This window comes from Semicossyphus pulcher, unplaced genomic scaffold (assembly GCF_022749685.1).
Source record: "Semicossyphus pulcher isolate SPU_LCO1_2020_fin unplaced genomic scaffold, fSemPul1.0.p SCAF_23, whole genome shotgun sequence".
NCBI lineage: Eukaryota > Metazoa > Chordata > Actinopteri > Labriformes > Labridae > Semicossyphus > Semicossyphus pulcher.
In genome coordinates this window covers 8,920,264-8,939,421 of record NW_027211697.1, presented here as the reverse complement: position 1 = coordinate 8,939,421, position 19,158 = coordinate 8,920,264, and the positions used below count along the sequence as shown (strand labels likewise).

At 40.6% G+C, this 19,158-nt stretch overlaps 1 protein-coding gene across 1 annotated transcript; it reads right to left on the bottom strand.

The window, feature by feature from the left end:
- Window positions 1–219: 219 nt before the first annotated feature.
- On the bottom strand, window positions 220–5,688 carry LOC138603051 (transmembrane protein 235). The gene is made up of 4 exons (XM_069674705.1): window positions 5,517–5,688; window positions 4,221–4,298; window positions 3,741–3,878; window positions 220–464 (listed from the first exon to the last, which is right to left on the bottom strand). Exons 1-4 carry the CDS (start codon window positions 5,686–5,688, stop codon window positions 220–222), a joined length of 633 nt encoding a protein of 210 aa, XP_069530806.1.
- Window positions 5,689–19,158: the final 13,470 nt, after the last annotated feature.

Below are 19,158 nucleotides of genomic sequence, written 5' to 3'. Positions count from 1 at the left end.
ATTACAAGCCACACAGAACAAAACACAGAAGTACCTTTTGTTTCACAGCTTCAATTATTCTGATTCTACGGTTGCAGTTATGCTAATGCAATTATGCATTTTTTTCTTGGCACTTGACCTGCGTGATTCTTCAAAAATAAATGATTAAATACCAAAATAAATAAAATACAATCAAACCTGTGGGCTCTAAGCGTCACTTGGGCATCAAAAAACATCGATCTACAACATGGCGATGGCTACGCCTGAGTCATAGTGACCCTTCATCTGAGTTATTCTGGCAGCCAGCATGAGCAGCAGGCCAGTGGCCACCTCCAGGCTGTAGGAGAGCCAAGCTGAGATGAAGGACCAGCCGAAGGACACATCCACGTAGGCGAGGTTCTCCGGTGACACGATCCGCTGGAACTCGTCCATGGCCTGGTTGGAGTATTTGATGTAGACGCTGAGCCCAGTTAAAGTAAAAAGACCTGGCAGTGCACAGAAGAAAGACAGATGTCGCCATTAAAAAACAAAAACACTTCCCCCTGAGCCTGTAGCATGCAAATGGATCCATCGTGAGAAACTGGATTAACCTGTCTATCGTCCTGAAACCTTTGATCTGCTTAATCACAGTTATCCAGATGATGCATGACACTTAACCGCTTTATACAATGAGGTCGTTAAAGTAATCATGCATTAATGGGCAAATCATCATTTTCCAACGTAATTATCTTCTCATAACAAATTGGAGGTTGAAAGATAATATACACTTAAACCTGTTAGCCCAATAATTAGAACAATCTTGAAGCATTAAAGATTTAAAGCACTTTAGAAAATCTTACCAGCAATGTGCTTCTAGATTTAATCCACTCATTTATTCTGCAGGAGAAACCTATGAAGTTTTTAACATGTATTCTTTTTGGCTTCCCAAACAGACAAAAGAAGCATCTCTCATAACAATTACCTCAGAGGTAGGCAGAGAGGAATAACATATCACTGAATCTCGGCTCCAAAATACCTTAAATACGGTGCTGTTGCCTCTGCGCGCACAATTCAGACTGACCTTTAGTGTGGCAGTTTGGATGGCAGAGCCATTACACACTGCACAATCGTCTGCAGCAATTAACCTCAGTAAGTTACTGACCATTCAAAATGACAGCTGTGGAGTTGTCAAGTATTTCTATTTAACAAGCAGGAAATCAAGACCCCGTATGAAGTTGGCGAGAAAAAATGATGGGAAGAAAGGCACAGCGGGCAGACCTCATTGGTTTGCAAGTCCGGCAATCAATTTTACAGAGACTTTAACCGCAGTAATAACTGCAGCCGGCTGGAGAAAAGTGGAGATGCCTACCCTGATTTAGACAAGAACTCATAAACAAAGTCCTGCACAGTCCTGCAAAAGCAATACCAGTTGTCATAGACTGCAGGTTGCTTTTTATAACAATCTTGAGCTGCAGAGATAAAGCTGAGCAAGAAGTAAAAACTGTCCAAGACGGAAATGTCAGTTTTCATAGATCTCGTATTCACAGAGGCAGTCCAAAGAGATAGATTAATCAGTTCAGTACCGTTCAGAGTTGGATTAAAAAGATAGATCAACACAAAACATTGGATAAACAATCTCTATTACAAAACATATGAAATCCATTACCTCTTTGGTAAGAGAGGTCTTTTCAAAAGCGGAAGAGCTTAGAGCTCGTGGCATGCCTCTGATGTATAGATGGGGACAGGACATTTGGTTCAAAGCATGAAATTAGCTGTCTCCTCTGTGTGACAGGGAAGGCTGGCCCTGTCAGCAGAGATGGCGAGGTATATAATAAGACCTTCTACCTCTGACAGAGCCATGCGTTCGCCCTCAATCTCACTCCAAATCGAGATTCAAACCCGTTCCCTTTGTGTTCATGCCTTAACAATTGCATTCAGTGGAAAATATTCTTGTTTATTGTGAATGCTCAACAACTGAGAATGCCAATACAAAGGGAAAAAAGCAATCTGTCTGCGACTGTCTTGCTGTTGAAAGTGAGTCATCAAAGAGGGGGATACTCAGTATTATCTTTGAGGTCCTAGACATAATTAGACATAAATATAATGTTATTGTCATATTTTGGAGCAATTTGAGATTTTCTGCTAACTATCTCAGAGGTTGTGTTTTGTTCATCATGCCACCATTAAGATACGAGGCTCTGGCAAAATCGTGATTTGGACTAAATGCTAATGCCAACCAGACATACTAGAATGAGGGGAACATCAATGTGTGCGCCAAATGTCAAGCCAAGTCATCCAATAGTTGTTAAAGTGATGATCTAAATAAATGTCTGTTAGACGGCAAGTGAACGCGCATGCAGACTGCATACTGGTAACACCGATGCATGGCTGCAGATACCTGAACTTTGGCATGGAGGGGTGGATGTTGTTGGAGAATCAAGTGCTAAATCACACGCTGCTGCTGCTGACGGGGAAAGGGTTGAATGAGCAGCCCTGTTGTTACTACTTGGCTGCACTTGTTGAGGAGAAAGCTGGCGCAGGTGTGTCTGTGTTGTGCATTTGCAATATCTAGCATTATTACAGACTGAGTATCTGGGGGAACTTTTGCGGAAGGAATCACAAGTGGTTGGTCTGCCAGAGAGGGTAGGCAGAGCTGAGCGGCTGTTTTTCGAGTAAAGAGTAACCTACTGCATGTATATATATCTATATATAGATAGATGGATAGATTTTTGCATTTTTATTGTAAAGTTAAAGCTGCTATATTACAATCTAAATTCCTATTAAATAAATCTTTTGCCTGATATGATTCATGGGTCTAAGGACAGAGGGAGTATTATACATTAAAATTGTGAATTGTGATTTTGGGCTGTCCAAGAAGAATATCCTTGACTTGAATTTTTTAAAAATCATGTAAAAGAAAAGAAAAACTGCACCTTTCAATCAAGGACAAGCTCTTCTGCAATTTTGTGCCACTGATCACCAATCACTCCACATGTTGTGATCGACGCTGTTTATCATACCAACAAAACCCACAGTAAGAATATTAGCTGTCACAAGCAGGTTCAGGCTCATCAGGAACCAGCTTGTGATTATCCCTTTGTGCAGTAATGACCGGCGAACAGTGGGCGTCCCTGTCAGAGCATCTCTCACAGTATGACTCTCATTGCACACGAATGTGTCGAGTCCGTTATACAGTGTTGATTGACAAAACCTACAACAAAAAAAGATTGAATAAAGACTTGGAAGTCTTGCAGAGAGCGCTCATGCCAGTTCTAAAGTGTTTTTCCTCTTTATGTCGTGATAATATCTCCATTACCATCTAGTCTAATAACACTGTGAGCATGAGGATCATTACCCAACTCAACTCAATCAAAGTGAATGGGATTTTGAATATCCACACTGAAATACTTTAAAGGAAGCTGTGTATTCTACCTCCTCAGTCAACTACAAGATATAATATTTATACAACAGTAATCACACTTTCTTTATTGGCTCTCAATCTGTTCCAGTATCAGAAAGGGGGCTGAAATGTAGCACTTGCCTGAAGATAACAGTGAATCAGACTTTCAAGGGAGCAGTTGGAGTTGAATTCTCAAGATTTTCTACTTGAAGTTAACACGCACTCAAGGGCATCCATGTGTACAATGTGCTGCCCACGCACTTTTCCTGCAAACTGACAAGCAAAGGACTTCTATGATCGAGCCTACACCTGGGAAGAGTATGTGCTACAGACTAGGCAAATGACTGAATAAATACATAAAATAAATACGGTGGGGACTTACTACAGAAGAGACAGTAGGATGCTGATCCAGCTAGCAAGCTGGGGCTGCAGGCCAACGAACTGACGAGTCCAAAGATCCACCCAAACACCAGCAGGACCAGGCTGAGGGGCAACACGATGACCACCACCTTGTGCAAGCCTGCAAACACACACACACACACACATGCACAAGCAAATCCAATATTGTTACTGTGCTTAAAGATTTAGAGGACCACCCTGGGGTTTTGTTAATGAGCCTTCATAATGCAACAGCTGCATTTGAAGATCACTGCTAAGGGCAACAGTTTGAAAAACCAGTTGAGAGTTTCCGATCGATTCCTGACATTCAGGGAGAAATTGGTTTTCATTTCCACTCTGAGTAAATGAACTTGTTGGATGTTGAGACTTGCTAAAAATAGCCTAAATATCACAGTGGACAATCTATCACTGTATTCCACTTCATTATAAACTCCTGTGTTGGTTAATACATTGAACCACTCACCAAGAAGGTGCCTTTCTGTCTCTGACAGGCTGGACATATTCGCAGTGAAAGAAGGGATGACTGAGCTCCTGTTTGCTCCTGAAAATGTCAAGCGAAAAGGTTACACATGACAGGACATAAGAACAGAGCTACAGGATGACAAACAATTTCACTTCGATTTTTCTAGAGTTGCGCTAATAATAATCATAATACTTATAGAACATTTAACATGGTTAACTTAGTAAAACCAAGACATCTCCATTTGACACATTTCTCCTCAGCCATACGCAGTTTCACATCAAGAATGTTTGTCATCACATTTTCCACATTTGCGGCGATGTCACAGGTGTGAGCGCTGCATGAAGAGCTTTGAATAGTCCCATTAATTGGCATTGACTGCAAGCAGTGGGTGCCACCAGCCACAAAAAGGAAACCTCTAGGATTAACCCATGCATCCAGCAAAAAGATTATGTTGCAGCTGTGCAGGACATTTTTCTTTAGATTCCCCTAGCAACCTCCTGTGTTCACCTGCAGCTGCATGCAGGGATTACAGTGGCTGCAGTTATTACTTAAAAGGGGAAAGACATGCAGAAATTATATGGACTATATGGAGCTATTGTCATATGCCTATTATTCATGTGATTCATTATAAAAGTGAAATGGAATATTATTGAGGAGTTAATAATTCAGCACAAAGCCGCCTTTGTCATTGTTCTCCAAGCTGAATGCACTGGCACGTCACCTCTTCTGGCATCAGTGTTTCACAGCTGAGATCAACTGTACGCAGTTTTTCTACCCTCCGAGTTTTCAGAGTCAGCCTCTGTATAAGTGGAGTGATGAGGAATACATGAAGGCTTCTGCCGTGGACTGCTGCTGACAATAAGCCCAGTTACGCAGCAACATCAAAGACCCGAGATCAATGAAAATGTATGGATATGTTATAGCTCAAGCGCTGGTTACACTCAGCTGGCAACATCGATTTTTATCTTTTATCTTCAACATTAGAAACAATCAGTGTTGGTGTTTGTACAGCTATGAACATTCCTGCTTCCCGAAATTATAACATTCTTGGTTAATTTAAAAATAGATAAATTTAAGAGAATTTAAGAATGATTGCATCTACAATGAGTTTTATTTTACGCACAATATTGCTGGTAATAATGCCACATGAAATCGGCTCTTTAAAATCCTCCTGCTGTGAGAAACAGCGCAAAAGTTATTCTGGGAAAATGAAGGCTACGTCCGAATTCAACGCAGCTCACACATCATACTTGATCAAGACTTTTACCATCTGAATGAAATGTCAAGTTGACATACCTTCAATTATTCTCCACAGTCCAGAATGTGAACTCAGGTCGTCAGGACCGGTGTGGTTGGCTTTATTCACATCGATGATGTACCAGTAATCAGTCCAAGTGGCCACAGCGAGGAGGCTAAAACTGAGCAAACCTGTGAACCCAGCAGCAAGGACCACCAATCCGTACCTCATTGTATACAGTCCACACGCAGAGCGCAGCTTCTTTGGTATTCTGTTAAGTTTTTGTTTTATAGGCTAATACACTGTAATCTGTACCGACTCTCCAGTAGATGCGATGCGTAAAAGCTCTCCAGCTGGATCCATCCCTTTGAAGAACGTGCTGGTTCCCCGTGGCTACCACAGTGCTGAAATGTTAGGATGAAAAAACATATTCCATTAATGCTTTCCAGTTCCCTTAGAGAGTAAAGACGCGCTTTTCTCAGCGCTAGTTTATTACACGGTGTCTGTTATTGTGGCTGACAGTGGTGGCTGCGCTCCTTAGTGATCCAGCAAGATTCAAATGATGGGAGTAAAACATCACGCAGTGTGGGGAACATGTGTGGCGAAGGTGCTTGGAATTTCTTTCTGATGCAAAATAGCCCACATCCGGTCACAGTTTGATCGTCAAGTTTTGACTTACTGTAACTCAATTATAGCCCTGCGACCAGATGTAGTGAGATATTTTAACCGACCTACTATTTTATTTCACGACTCAGTCAGTAGCCTAAGGCAGCCAAGTATAAGAGAAAGTTCCAGTTTTAACAAATACAACTAACAATTACTTTTAAGCCCTATAAGACGCGTTAATGAAAATATTCGTCTGGGAGCCATAGCCTATACGATAAGATACGATAAATGGATTTAAGAACTTTTGGCATCCTGGTTACATAAAAAAAAAAAAAGATTATTAATTAAAAAAATCACCTGTAATTAATGGCAGGCACTCGGCTGTCATACTGAAAGGGTCCTGCAGGTGGGCAGCTTTTGACGTTGTTTTTTTTTTTTTTTTAAATTAACTTTATTGAAGGCAGCTTTTGACGTGCATCTAATATCCAGCACGCCACATGGTCGCAAAAAGTCAGCTTAATGCGTTGAAGCTAAACCGCCGTTAGCTGGTACGTCAACGTTTTAAAGATTATACTCTGGAGACACGTAATGATGGCAACCTTTAGCATCAGCCTCTGAGGTAGGTGTTATACAATTATTACTTTGACATGATCAACTTCAACAAATTAACCGAAACCCCTTTATTCTTCTCTTTCTTTAGCCACTTTGTTACATCACAAGCATCCTTGGCAACTACACAGCCTGCCCTGGAGTCTGTGTCTGTGCCATGTCTATGCTGTGCATGGGTCTATTAGCCATGCTCATTTGGACACTACGCTTCCCCTCAAATGTTCTGTACTGCCACAAATTCTCAGTTGAAATAATGTCTTGACTCAAGGCCACTAAAGTTACCCCAAGATAATTTAAAAGCCATTACCGTGTAGCTTAATGGCTCTTCAGTTTTTTGGCTGTTGTCTCACTGGAAAAAAAAAAAAATCAGTTGCAGCCTGCAGCATTTTTCCTATGCCTTTGGCAACTAGTATAACTATTTTCCACATTTTACTTCTCAGATTTATAGTCTTTCACTATGTAAACATGGCATACAAGAAAATAACCACAAATAAAACAGCCACATCTGAACAGTGCAGTTAATGAAGTGGAAGCAAATAACCATATCATTTATTTCAGAACTGGACATCCTTAAATTCGGTTATTAATTTCACCCCCAGTTCATAATTGGATTCGTTGAGCTGAATAAAAGTTTTCTTACCACTTTGAAGTTACCCCCGCAAATGACACAACTGATTTAATGTCATACGGTTTTATAGGTTGAAGGTGAAACTAGCTGCTGCAGGATTACCCTTGACAATCAAGGACTGTGACCCAATTGGAAGATTTGCAGGCGTCTTGTTAAAATTCACAACCAGTATACTGTAAAGCTACAATCATATACCCCACTGGTTCCCAAAAGTACACAATCTTATCACAGCGTGCTGCACAGTCCTCTCAAATGTAATTATGTACACTCTGGGTTATAAATTAAGTGTGATTTTCTCTCTGTCTCTTTCTAGAGCTGTTGTAGCTGCAGGCAGCTTGCGAATGACGAAGTTCTCAGCGGGAAGAAAGTAGGAAATGACCAAACTCTCCTCTGCGAAGGTAACTTTTATTAGTCAGACGCATCTCGACAAAGGTAAAATTACATTTGCCGTGGCATGTTTTCTACCTCAATGTGGCCAATCTTGTAAAAAGGCCCTATTTTCCACAGTTATAGGGATACTGTGCAGTTCCCTCGCCTTCTCTGTCACAGATCGTTATTGCAACACAAGAGGGGACAGAAAAAGGGGCTTGACCTTCCTTGTTTGTCCTCTATATACAGTATGCCATACTGTCAGACACATGGCATATATGGTCCTCAGAGACTAGCTCCCTCTTCAAACCCCTCCCCTAGGTGAAGGACTTAGATCTTAAACATCTTAAACTAAAGAACAGCATATTTCCTGAGACTGTTCTGTACTTGAATTTTTATATATAAGCACTTGTAGAGGCAGAGCTAGCATTAAAGGTTCAGTAGGTAACATTATTAAAGTTTTTATCATATGTTCAAACTGTCACTTTATCCATGCAGCAGTACGTGAGAGACATAATCTGTGAAAAAATCATGTTCCTCTGGCCTCTCCTACTGCTCCTAAGGGCATTTGCAAAAAATCTACCGTGACGGAACGCAACAACAAATCAGAGCCGAGCAGTCTCTCAGGCTGCGGTCAATCACACGCTGCGCAGCACCACTCCTCCGCGCATGCTCACACGGTCAAGCTCAATTTCTTCAGTGTGCGCAGCATCAGCCGGTTCGTGTCCACAAAGGCTTAAAAACAACCACCAGGAACGAAAAAACTGCCCATCCCTACTTTGCCAACTAGGCTTACACTACAAAGACCGTTAAACCGAAGAAGATGATTGAGGAAAAGCAGACTAAAAAGATAGAGTTGGACCGAGACAAAAACAAAAACAGTAAACATTGGAGCGGCATTTCTGAGGTGGAGAGAACTACGGTACCTGAAAGCATAAAAAAGCGATGCTGAGTTAGACAGTTCTGCTCGACAGGTAATTACCCCAGCTTACTTTCTGCTGTATTTGTTTCACATTGCGAAGATGCCTGTGGTTACTGTGACGTTGTGTTACGTTGGTGTTGAAGTAACATTAGCTTGTTCCCAATGCGGCTGCTGTTTGGCGTTGTTTCATGGCGGAGTGGTTGAAAATATTTGTGAAGTGTCCAGGCAGTGTTACCGTTTCGGACTTTCTCCTGATAGTTCTGTGTACCTGTGCTCTCACGGCTAAATGTTCACAGCATCATTTGCTAAATAGAATTAGCTGTAGATTACCGTTCCCAGCAAAAACACTGATTTCCGCTGGTTTGATGTGTATCTGCTTCGATTGTTTTGATGGCGTAATACAACGGCTGCGGTTGTTGTCATTTCAAGTTTTTTCTGGCGTGTCCTCCATATTGTATACCTGGCTTCTTCTGTTGCCGTGGTTACTAGCCTGCGCGCGCATGACGGTCTCCTCTACGGGGGGAGCTTTGGAGGCAGGACTGAGAGCTGCGGAGAGAGAAGGGGTACCTTGAGGTATTAATCTTTCAAGTTTTGAAGCAAAGTCCGCTCTCTTCTCCAGCTTAACTACTGCAGCTTTAAGCCAACAAGTACTTAAAAAAGTTTGTATTGCCATCACTCAGCAATAAGCACTTTTAACTAATTGTAGAGGCACAAAGCATTATGGGACCTGTATGTCTGGGCTGTTTTTGTTGTTCCTCTCTATATTTTGTGTTGACATGGCAATAAAGCATCTTATCTTATTCGCACCATCTTTACACATTTACGTCATAAGCCACAGAGAGGGAAAGATGGATTTGTCAAGCATAGGACGGGAAATTGAGATGTTTTTGATGACTGCAATTTTCCAAACTTGTGCAGCCTCTTTGTAGTTGAATTGCCTTTCAGTTCAGTCTCCTCAGATGCATCAGATGTGACACAGAGGGAAGTCAGAAGGAAAAATTACAATGAATAAACTGTGCAATGAAATAGACTTAATTGAATTTCTGAGTGTAATTCAGATAGGCATGCCCATATGTGGGCGACAGCCTGTGTCACGACTCGTGTAGTCATAAAGGTGACCCCACTGTGACATGCAGATTCTATTACAGTTTTGTAGCATCCATCATGATTATTGAGTGGACACTGTTTCATCAGACTATTGTTCAGCACGCTGTCTTAAGAAACTACATTTATTATCTTCCAAACTTTTGCATAACGTTGTAACTTTTTTTATTGGGAGAAGTGTGGGCCTTGATTTTAACAGCAGTGAATGAATGATCAAAGAGAATGTCGGATTCTCAGCATCATAGACTAAAGATTATTTTGCATTGAAAATATGGCACCAATTCAAATAGATTTATTAATCTAGCATTTAAATGTCTTAACGATTAGAATCATTCAAAATAGACTTGTTTCTTCCCGGTACCTGCTGTAGACCTGATTTTGATTAATGAGAAATACTTCCATCTGCCATCTTAAGTGGAAACAGGAATGAAATGCCAAGACACTTCTGAGTTTGTGGTTGCTAAGGTAATTATTATCTTTCAAAGTGCTCTTGAGTATTTTCGCCCTTGACTTTAGTTGACGCTCACAGGTTTGCATCTTATTCTGCAAGCTTCAGAAATATGCTTGTAAACCTCTGCCACATTCGTTCAGATGCTTTAATTTTTATCTAAAAAGGGTTGCCTTGCTTATATTAACAACTATAGCTAGGGATGCACGATATTATCGGCACGTTATCGGTATCAGCCGATATTGGCTTAAAAACGGCCAACACGCCGATATCCGCCGATATAATTAACCGATAAAATAATGGATGGTTGCATCCTTGATTAAATGCCCGACCTTAGCGCAATGTCCCCGGCGCGAAGAAGACCTGCACGGCGCAGCTTAATGACGTCACTTGTGTCTACCTGCAGCATGAGAGAGTTAGAAGCCAAAATGTCCGTGGTGTGGAAGTTTTTCAAAGTGTCCGAAATAGATAGCAAAACTGCTATTTGCAATGACTGCTCAGCTTCGGTGATGCGAGGAGGAGCCAAGGCAAAGTCTTTCAACACTACAAACTTGATTAACCATCTCAAGACCCGTCACCCCGACCGTTGTAACAAATGTGATAAGAGTATCACCATCATACTGTACGCTAATTCCAATACAGAAGAGAGTTGATGATCTCTGCAATTATGTGTGCAGGAAAAAAATATCGGTATCGGTAATCGGCTAAATGAGTTGTAAAATATTGGCATATCGGATATCGGCAAAAAATCCAATATCGTGCATCCCTAACTATAGCGCATGCTTGCTTTAAGCAGTAATACATTACTCCTGGCTTTTTATTATTGTCAGCAAGAGGAACGAGACTTACCATGTCTGCATCTTGTATTTGAAGCATGAAAAGTATGGATACATAATGAGGAAAAAGTCATTCAGATTATATAGACAAATATATTACTATTGCAGTATGCTTCAGTATTAAAAAAAGAGTAGCAATTTTTCTTTTTTTACTGCACATTTAAAAAATTTTAATCACCTTGATTTTGGATTCTATACAAAACAAACATTTTCTTCATTTCAAGAACAACATTTGTAGATCAGGCTTCTCTGCAACACCACAGTACCTTATAATAATGCCATCACACATTTACCAATATCAAAAACAGCTTATTGCATGTGACCTTACAGTAAGACAGATAACATTTAGAATATTGTACAGTAGTATAAAGTAAGACACACACACACTTGTAAGCAGTTCTCCTGTGTGCTTTCACAACAGCTAGTTTGACATTTACACTTCTACAATCCACCTTGTCTATCAGCACATAGATACTATAGACACATTACCTTACACATTATCAGTAGTTCTCAACTGGTCCAGCCTCAGGACCCACCAGCACCTCCTTCATGACGAATCGCGACCCAAAATTTTAACATGTATTTAATTGAAATCGGTGCAGTTTGGACCCGAGATGGAACAAAACACAAGAGTTTTCATTCAATGAGCAGCCTTTTTTCAACAGAAATAAACTAAGAAAGTGCAACATTAATGCAACTACTGTAGGGCTCATCAAGTTTCAAAAATGTAGCCGGTATCAATGGATACGTGGCGTGTGAATAAACTACACTACTACTGCACGCACGTCATAATATACCCATGTCCTTCAAAATAAAAGCGCAGCATGGATTTTTGGCCACAATTTTTTTTTTTTCAAGCACACATCGCGACCCACAGAAAACAGCTCCGCGACCCACTTTTGGGTCCCGACCCACCAGTTGAGAACCAATGGTGGGTCAATGGTCTGATAGTTAGCTGTTGTATTGTTTTTCATGTCGTGCTACAGCTGTGCTTTTTGCCAAGAATAAAGCATCGCTGACTCGAGAGTCCCCGTGCTCCGATGCATTTTGTAGATCGCTAACTCTACTCTGTTTTGCAGATTAATTCGAGGAATCCGCGAGAATCTCACCCAGCCATGTTGTATCCAAAGTGATGAAGAAAGTGTGAAGATGTGAGAGCAGAGTGATGAACCAGCAGAGCTTCAGCATTTAAGGAGAGGTAAGAAGTTAACACCTCCTTCAGTCTAAAAAAAGCTTTCTGTTTCAATTTTCTCTATTTACACCTGAAACCAAAGTGTCAGTTCTTACCTTCTCTGGGTTTCCAGATCTATCTGTGTACACCAGTCACGAAGGCCAGGTTGTGGTCTTTCATACCAGTTATCTGACAGTTAATCTGCATTGTTTTCCGCTGATCAGGGCTGGATGAGGTTGTTCGTTTGAATATAATTTCTGGTGTTCCTCTCATTTGCTAATTTGGTTGGCCTGTTGGTTTGTGCGAGGTCTGTGCAGAGCCTCATGACCAGCTGACTGAAAGGACTCATCTGCATTTTCTGCAGTCTGTAGCTAATTAAGGATAGTAGAAGATATACGTTCACTGGTTTTAAGGTTTTGTAGAGTTTTATTGCTCTTTATTAGGTGGTGATTACAAGTGGAAATTAGAGGGTTTCAGCTGGGCATTGATTGTCTCTTGTGGACTCCTGTGGACTCCTGTGGACTATAATCTATCTCCAGAATCAGATGGGCGTTAATCCCTTTTCCAATATCCTTGTTTTTCAAGATGTCTTAACACATCCCTAACATACATATAGGTTTTATGTTAGTATTGAGATTGTTGTATGACGTAAAGTTCCCTCACTTTCTCTCTAAAAGCTTTTAAATTGATGAAATATGTATTATGTGTTCGTTTAATGAAACAGATGGAGACCAGGGATATCTGATGCCTGTGAAGGGTGAAGGTTTAGTTTGTTGTTCCTTAACTGGGTTGAAAGTAGGTCTGATCGATTTAAGAAAACTCTGCAATCTGTGATTATGTTGTTCAATATTGCAGTAACGATATGTAGTGGCATAAATAAGAACAAAGATTGCACATAAGCTATAACTCTGTCTGCAGTTCTGCATGTTTAAAACAATACCAGCGTTTGCAACACGTTCTTTCTGAATCCCAAACAAATCCAAAAAGCTGTTTTTTCACTTCTAAATTGACACCATTTAATCTGAGGGTGGCTGATAGCTAGCATGGGCTTCATCTGAGAGCATCAAATTTGTGTAAAAGCATGGCCATCATACCCAGGGCTCTATCCAATAGGTACAATATTTGCAGGCTTAGTGAGAAAGCAGGACTCATTTACGACATTGCGATACATTTAGACTTTTGATGTGTTTATTGCGAAAGCTTATGTTGCAATAACGGAAAAATTGCGATTAATTGCGCTGCCCTAGTTGAAAACCAACATGACTTTTGCTTTTGTAATGATTGAGGGGACATTTGGAAGTTGGGTGCGTGAGGGATACTGAAGAATAACTTGTATTAACTCTAAAACTGCATGCATCCAATTTTATTCCAGCTTTAAAGATTGGTATAGTAATCCCCATGATGGAGGAAGTTCTCAGACCTTTGACTTAAGCGAAATAGCCAAATTAAAATTTTTGATGATTTGAAGTTTTGCCATTAAATAAAGTTAATTATTTGATTGGATTACAATACATTTTTCTTTTATATGTAAAGTTTTGTAGCTGTTAAAGTAATAATATCTCTATTTGGCGGCACCTTATGGCGATAAACGGCAGTTGTGGGCGCACGCTTCCCAGATAACCAGACGTCTACAGTCGTCGTCGTAACTCTCGATTCTCCCCGCTGACGGTCGCTTTCCTTCTTAGACTGTTTGCTTCATCTGAGCGTCGAATTTGTTTCTTTTTCTTTGGATTTTCACTTCTTTTTGAAGTTGTATCTGTAGTCATCCATCTTTTCTTTGTTTGTTCAGCCATAGTAGATTACTGTTTACTCGCAACGCTTGCAGAGACCGGAAAAACAGCCGCTTAGCTCCGCCTACCCTGCAGACCAACCACTGCTGCGTGATGTCGCCACAGACACCCAGTCCATAATTCTGCAAATGCAAAGGCTTTCATCAGTGGGCCATAGGCTCAATCACCATTGTGTTACCTCATTCGGCGAACAGAAAAACTTTGAGATTATATCTTTAAAGATGTAGATAGTTACTCATGAATTTCCCCACAGAGATCACTATATCTAATCTATTATCATCTTGCACTATAATAACACATCATCATTTATTTAGTTATTCATTATACATTATATATATGTCTGAATCTGCAACATACAACTACAACTGTTATCACATAATAAGAAGTAAGAAGTAGGCCAACAGTATATGGGTCTGAAATGTAGAGTAAAGTAGCAGAAAATGCAGATACTAAAGTACAACTACCTTCAAATTGAATTAAGGTGTTTAGTAAATGTACTAAGTGGATTACCACCACTGGTAATCTCTTTGTTCTAGTTATCAAGGACATACTTTACATTTAAGATTAAAGCGTTTTGTGGCTCTAAAGGGAGCTTCATCAAAACTAACACATTGCATCTTTTGCTGTCAAAATCTGCAGGTGTGGAGTTAGAAAGACGTTTACCAGATGAGCCTCACATTTCTGCCTGAGGCTAGCAGCTCTAGGCTAAATTAGCTGCTAATGGTATATTACAGTTTTACATTTGCGGTGGTTGAGTTGAATTGTGGTTAATGTAGGCGCATGGTCTTGACCAGGAAAACAAATGCATTGCATTAAAAAGACAATGCTACCAATGTTTAATGTTGCATAATGTTTTATCTTCACATCTTGAGACCAACAATGCTATTCTGTAGGAAAGCAATGCTAACTGGTAACTAGTGTTGTTGTGTGGGTAGTTTACTGGAAGGTCGTGACTGATCCAAAGAGTTGGCTGGACTTCATTCAAATTGGATTTGCATTTTCTCCAAGACCGTCCAGCCCATCTGTTTAAAACAAGCACTTGTCTTGAATCCAAAAGAAATGTTTATATTTTTCTGATGAATTTTCAACATTCAACTTAAAACCCAGCAAAAACTCGCCCCATCTCTGTCTTGTTTTGCTCAGAACAACACTGGCTGCTGGCAGGCTTGCAGTTCAGCACACAGAGGACCAAATCAGTGTCAGTAATACATATCGACCTCTAGCCAACCGTTCTCAGCAGAGCTCTTTAGTTTCACGGTTCAAACACAGACAGACAAAGAAGCTCGGGTCAAAAAGGTTGGTTGTACTGGAGATGAAAACATTTTATTTAGCTTCCTTTTTTACTTTATTTGCAATCACTTAAATCTTTGGTGCTCTGCTTTTTATATTACACATTGCACAGTTAAAATGCTTTGCCAAAAGCAGAGACAATGTCAGGCTAAAGGCAAGTTAATCAGTTAAAACATCTCCACTTCAGTGAGTAGTGTATAATTATCTGGGCGAGTGAGCAGGGGATTACAGGGCTGTGATTCTCAAAGAAAACCTTTGCCAGAGTAATTATAGAATTAAAAAGGAGGCGGCAACGTGTCATTGTAAAATGTGTTGGGTTTGAAGAGTTGAGGGTGGAGGGTTGGTTTTCAAAGAGACACAGATGAAAGTCGAAGAAAAAAACACCTTAATTTGTTGCCGATAAAGAGTTAGAAACACTATGAAACCACTGGAGAAGGTGATGAAACCTGCAAGACCTCCTGTACTGTGAAATCATATCTTGTTTACTTGATGGCATTTTGTGACAGCCGAAGCCACTTCTAGTTACAACTCGGGGTTGTTGTTGTTGAGAGTCTGAACAGATGTCAGGAGGTCAGGTGCAGCGTGGCGGATTACCTACAGGTGTTTGTGCTTCGTCGTGATTGCAGCAGGAAATGCTTCTCTTGTCACTGTCGATTACTGTAACAAAGACTGAACAAAGAGAGGTACACAGTGCCACCCAGTGTACAGAGAGGAGAATGATCTTAGTTGGAACCACACTGTTCAGAGATTCCTCACTGCCTCTTATTTGTGGATGAATGCCGACAAGGTTGGACTTTGTTCTGTTGCGAAATTAAAATTAACTGACCAAATAGCTTTCAAAACATTCCCGAATTTGGTCACAATTGTTACGAATGTCTTGGAATTAGCCGTACATGTACTGAAGGTTATGATAGCCATGCTCATCACCCTTATTTAGCAGCCATTGTGATTCACTATAACAGCTACAGTTACACTTTTACAGTGTCACTGATCACATTAATGTTGCCTCAGTCCTAATTATGCCCCCCCATTGAGCCATCATGGTCTATATCAGGACCCTGCTACTCCTAGATGAAATGCAGTTATCACATCATCAGTTATAACAATGCCTTTCCTACTCTGGCGAAAATTGCAACCGCAATTTTTTTAATGTGACATTGTGCGCAGTATTACTGAGCCTTGATTACCATAGAGCTTTTTCACACCGTAGGAAAAGCATGTGTAATAATGGAATAATAATAGCCTGCTAATGATGGCTTTAGCTGCTTCAGTTCAGGGCCCTGCATTGGTGCATTACTGTCACCCTGTGGACCAGCACAAATACTAATTATTTCCAGAAAACGGGATAAAGACTTAACGAAACAATGTGTTTATCCATCCACTACCATTACGCAAATACAGCACACTGAGACAAAACACCTCGTGTCTCTAATTCTCCACTCAGGTGCCATTAAACCAGGAAGGTGCAAACCAAAAAACCAAAGCTCTTGAGTAAGTCTGATGAAAGCTGCGCCTCAATCCAGGGGCTGCAGCCTTCGAAGGAGGCGGTGCATCGAGGATGCGCCATTCATAGCCTGCGTAGACCATTAAAGCCGAACTGAAAGAAGTCGGTTTGGTCTATGAGGATTTCCTGTTTGCTTCACCAGCTGTTCCCGCCTTTACCCTAGCGCAACTTGACCTATTATTTTAAAGATCATTTGTTTTAAGGGCCCTTTCGTTTTTCATAACATATGTAAAGCAAGCTGGTCAACTGAGTTGAAACCAAAAACCTTTAGATTTAAAAGCGTCCCTCGGCCGCCTAAGAGTCCGTAATCTCGCTTGAATTGCCGCGCAATGAATCTTAGGATACGTCGGGAATACGCCCGGGGAAAAGGAGGGCGCATTTGTCGGCTGCATGTATAGGAGCCGTCAAATATGCCCTTTGGGACACAGATAAAATGTCTCTGTTGCTCTTTGTTGCATCTTATTTTAACATACAAAACTTCTCCATCCTCTCCACAACAGGTACGTGGAACTGACTTATGTTTAACTGGGACAATATAATACTAGCCTGGACAGCAAAAAAACACACAGGAAACTAGATCCATGCCACAGTTAGAGGTTTGAAATGCGATTCCGTTTGGATTTTTACAGCTCAGCTCAGTCTCTGGCAGCTCAACTCAGATTTCAGTTGTTCTTGCCTTACTTGCAAACATTATCGCTCCACCGTTTACTTGTAAGCTGCCACACAACACAGCGTCCACAGTGACAGATGCATTTTTCACTCCCTCTTGACATGACAAAAAGAAAGCCGCCCCAAAGTGTTACAGCAACACCCCATGCAGATACATTTGTGATGTCGGGACACACAAATGCAATGTAATCACTTGCAAATAGCCGACAGTCTATCTTCAAGCCCTGTTTTGAGAAACAAATTAGATTGGCCTGCAGTCTTAACTCCGTCACATGTCTGAGGTCACCAAGCTGAAGCATCAGTGAAAGGAAAAAGTTACTTGAATTGATTTCACTTAGAAGTCTACAAACATTAGATAGTTGTGGGATAGTACTCGTGGACATAACATTGCAATACTATAGCCGCCACTCATGTGCAAACTATTTGGGGTCCAGTGTCACCTATCACAGGAGAGGGTTCCTAACCTTCTGAATCCCATATTAACATAGCTTGGCATACAGCTCTGTTACCAAAGAAAACAAAGATAATGTCAAGTTTTTATTGTCATCAACATTTTCAAAAATAATACAAGAAAACAAAGATAGTAAAACAACTTCCATCTATTTATAAAATACATTCTACAATATGACTGGAGGCTGTCTACGGAGCTGGTACAGGATTCATAGGTGACCAAGCTGTTCCCTAAAATGTTTCTATTGCAATTTCACAGAATCATTGGATTAGACATTACGCTTCAACTACTGCAGACTTCAATTCTTCACAGGAAATAACTGACAAAAATCTACAGGATCAATTGTAAAGGTGTTAGGAGTTTGTTATCAATTCAGTCATATGAGTGATTGAATCAAAATACAAAAAAAGTTCCCACTAAAAAAAGGGCTGCGCCGGCTAAAAGGTGTACCAGAGGTTTTACAAAAGCAGCGGTGGTTAGGTTACCGAGAGGAATACTCCAGCATTTTGTGAAATGTAGCTGTTTGCTGTCATATCCAAAGTTAGATGAGACGATTCATACAGTGGGATGGTTTGGCCCTAGCTGTGCTCAGAGACTGGAAACAGAGGGAAGGCAGTCAGCCCAACTCTGTAAAAAGTGACACACGTTTTCCAACAACTCCAAAGCCTTCTGAAGGAGCAATCTGCCGACACAACTTTAATTAATCGCATTCTCTCACCTGACTGTAGGTAAATATATATGATAAAACTTGTATTCTAATATTGCATGAAATGTAGGACCGTCTTATTTTACTTTTAAGAATTACAGTAGGTCGTCTTTGCAATTTAAAAAATATCTCTTTTCTTTATCCATTAAATTTCCTAATCTTACCTCTCAACTCTGAACATGAGGACAGGGCATTAAGGGATACAGAGTGCAGTGTGGTTTAAGGCCCCTAGGCAGAACACCAGAGAAGCACTTTCTGAACACGTTTACCTGGTACATTACAGAATGATGTACAGCTCATCATACGCTTTAATGACCTCGCCCTCTGGTTTCATCGCTTGTCCCTGTAATGGGTATATGACATTTCTGCTGGTATTCTTTGCTCCTTAACGCGTCTGATCTCTGTTAATCTAAATGTACTCCACATTTCAAAAAAAAGTGTTTGCAGTCATGCTGAACTAAGTCCTCTTTAGATATACGCGGCTCAGCATTGCAAAGTGGCCTATTTGTTCCAGTCTACTTCATTTGCTTCATAATGTGCTTTCATGGAAGCTGTTAGTCAAGATAAATGAAAACACCATTGGCACTAGCCATTAGCT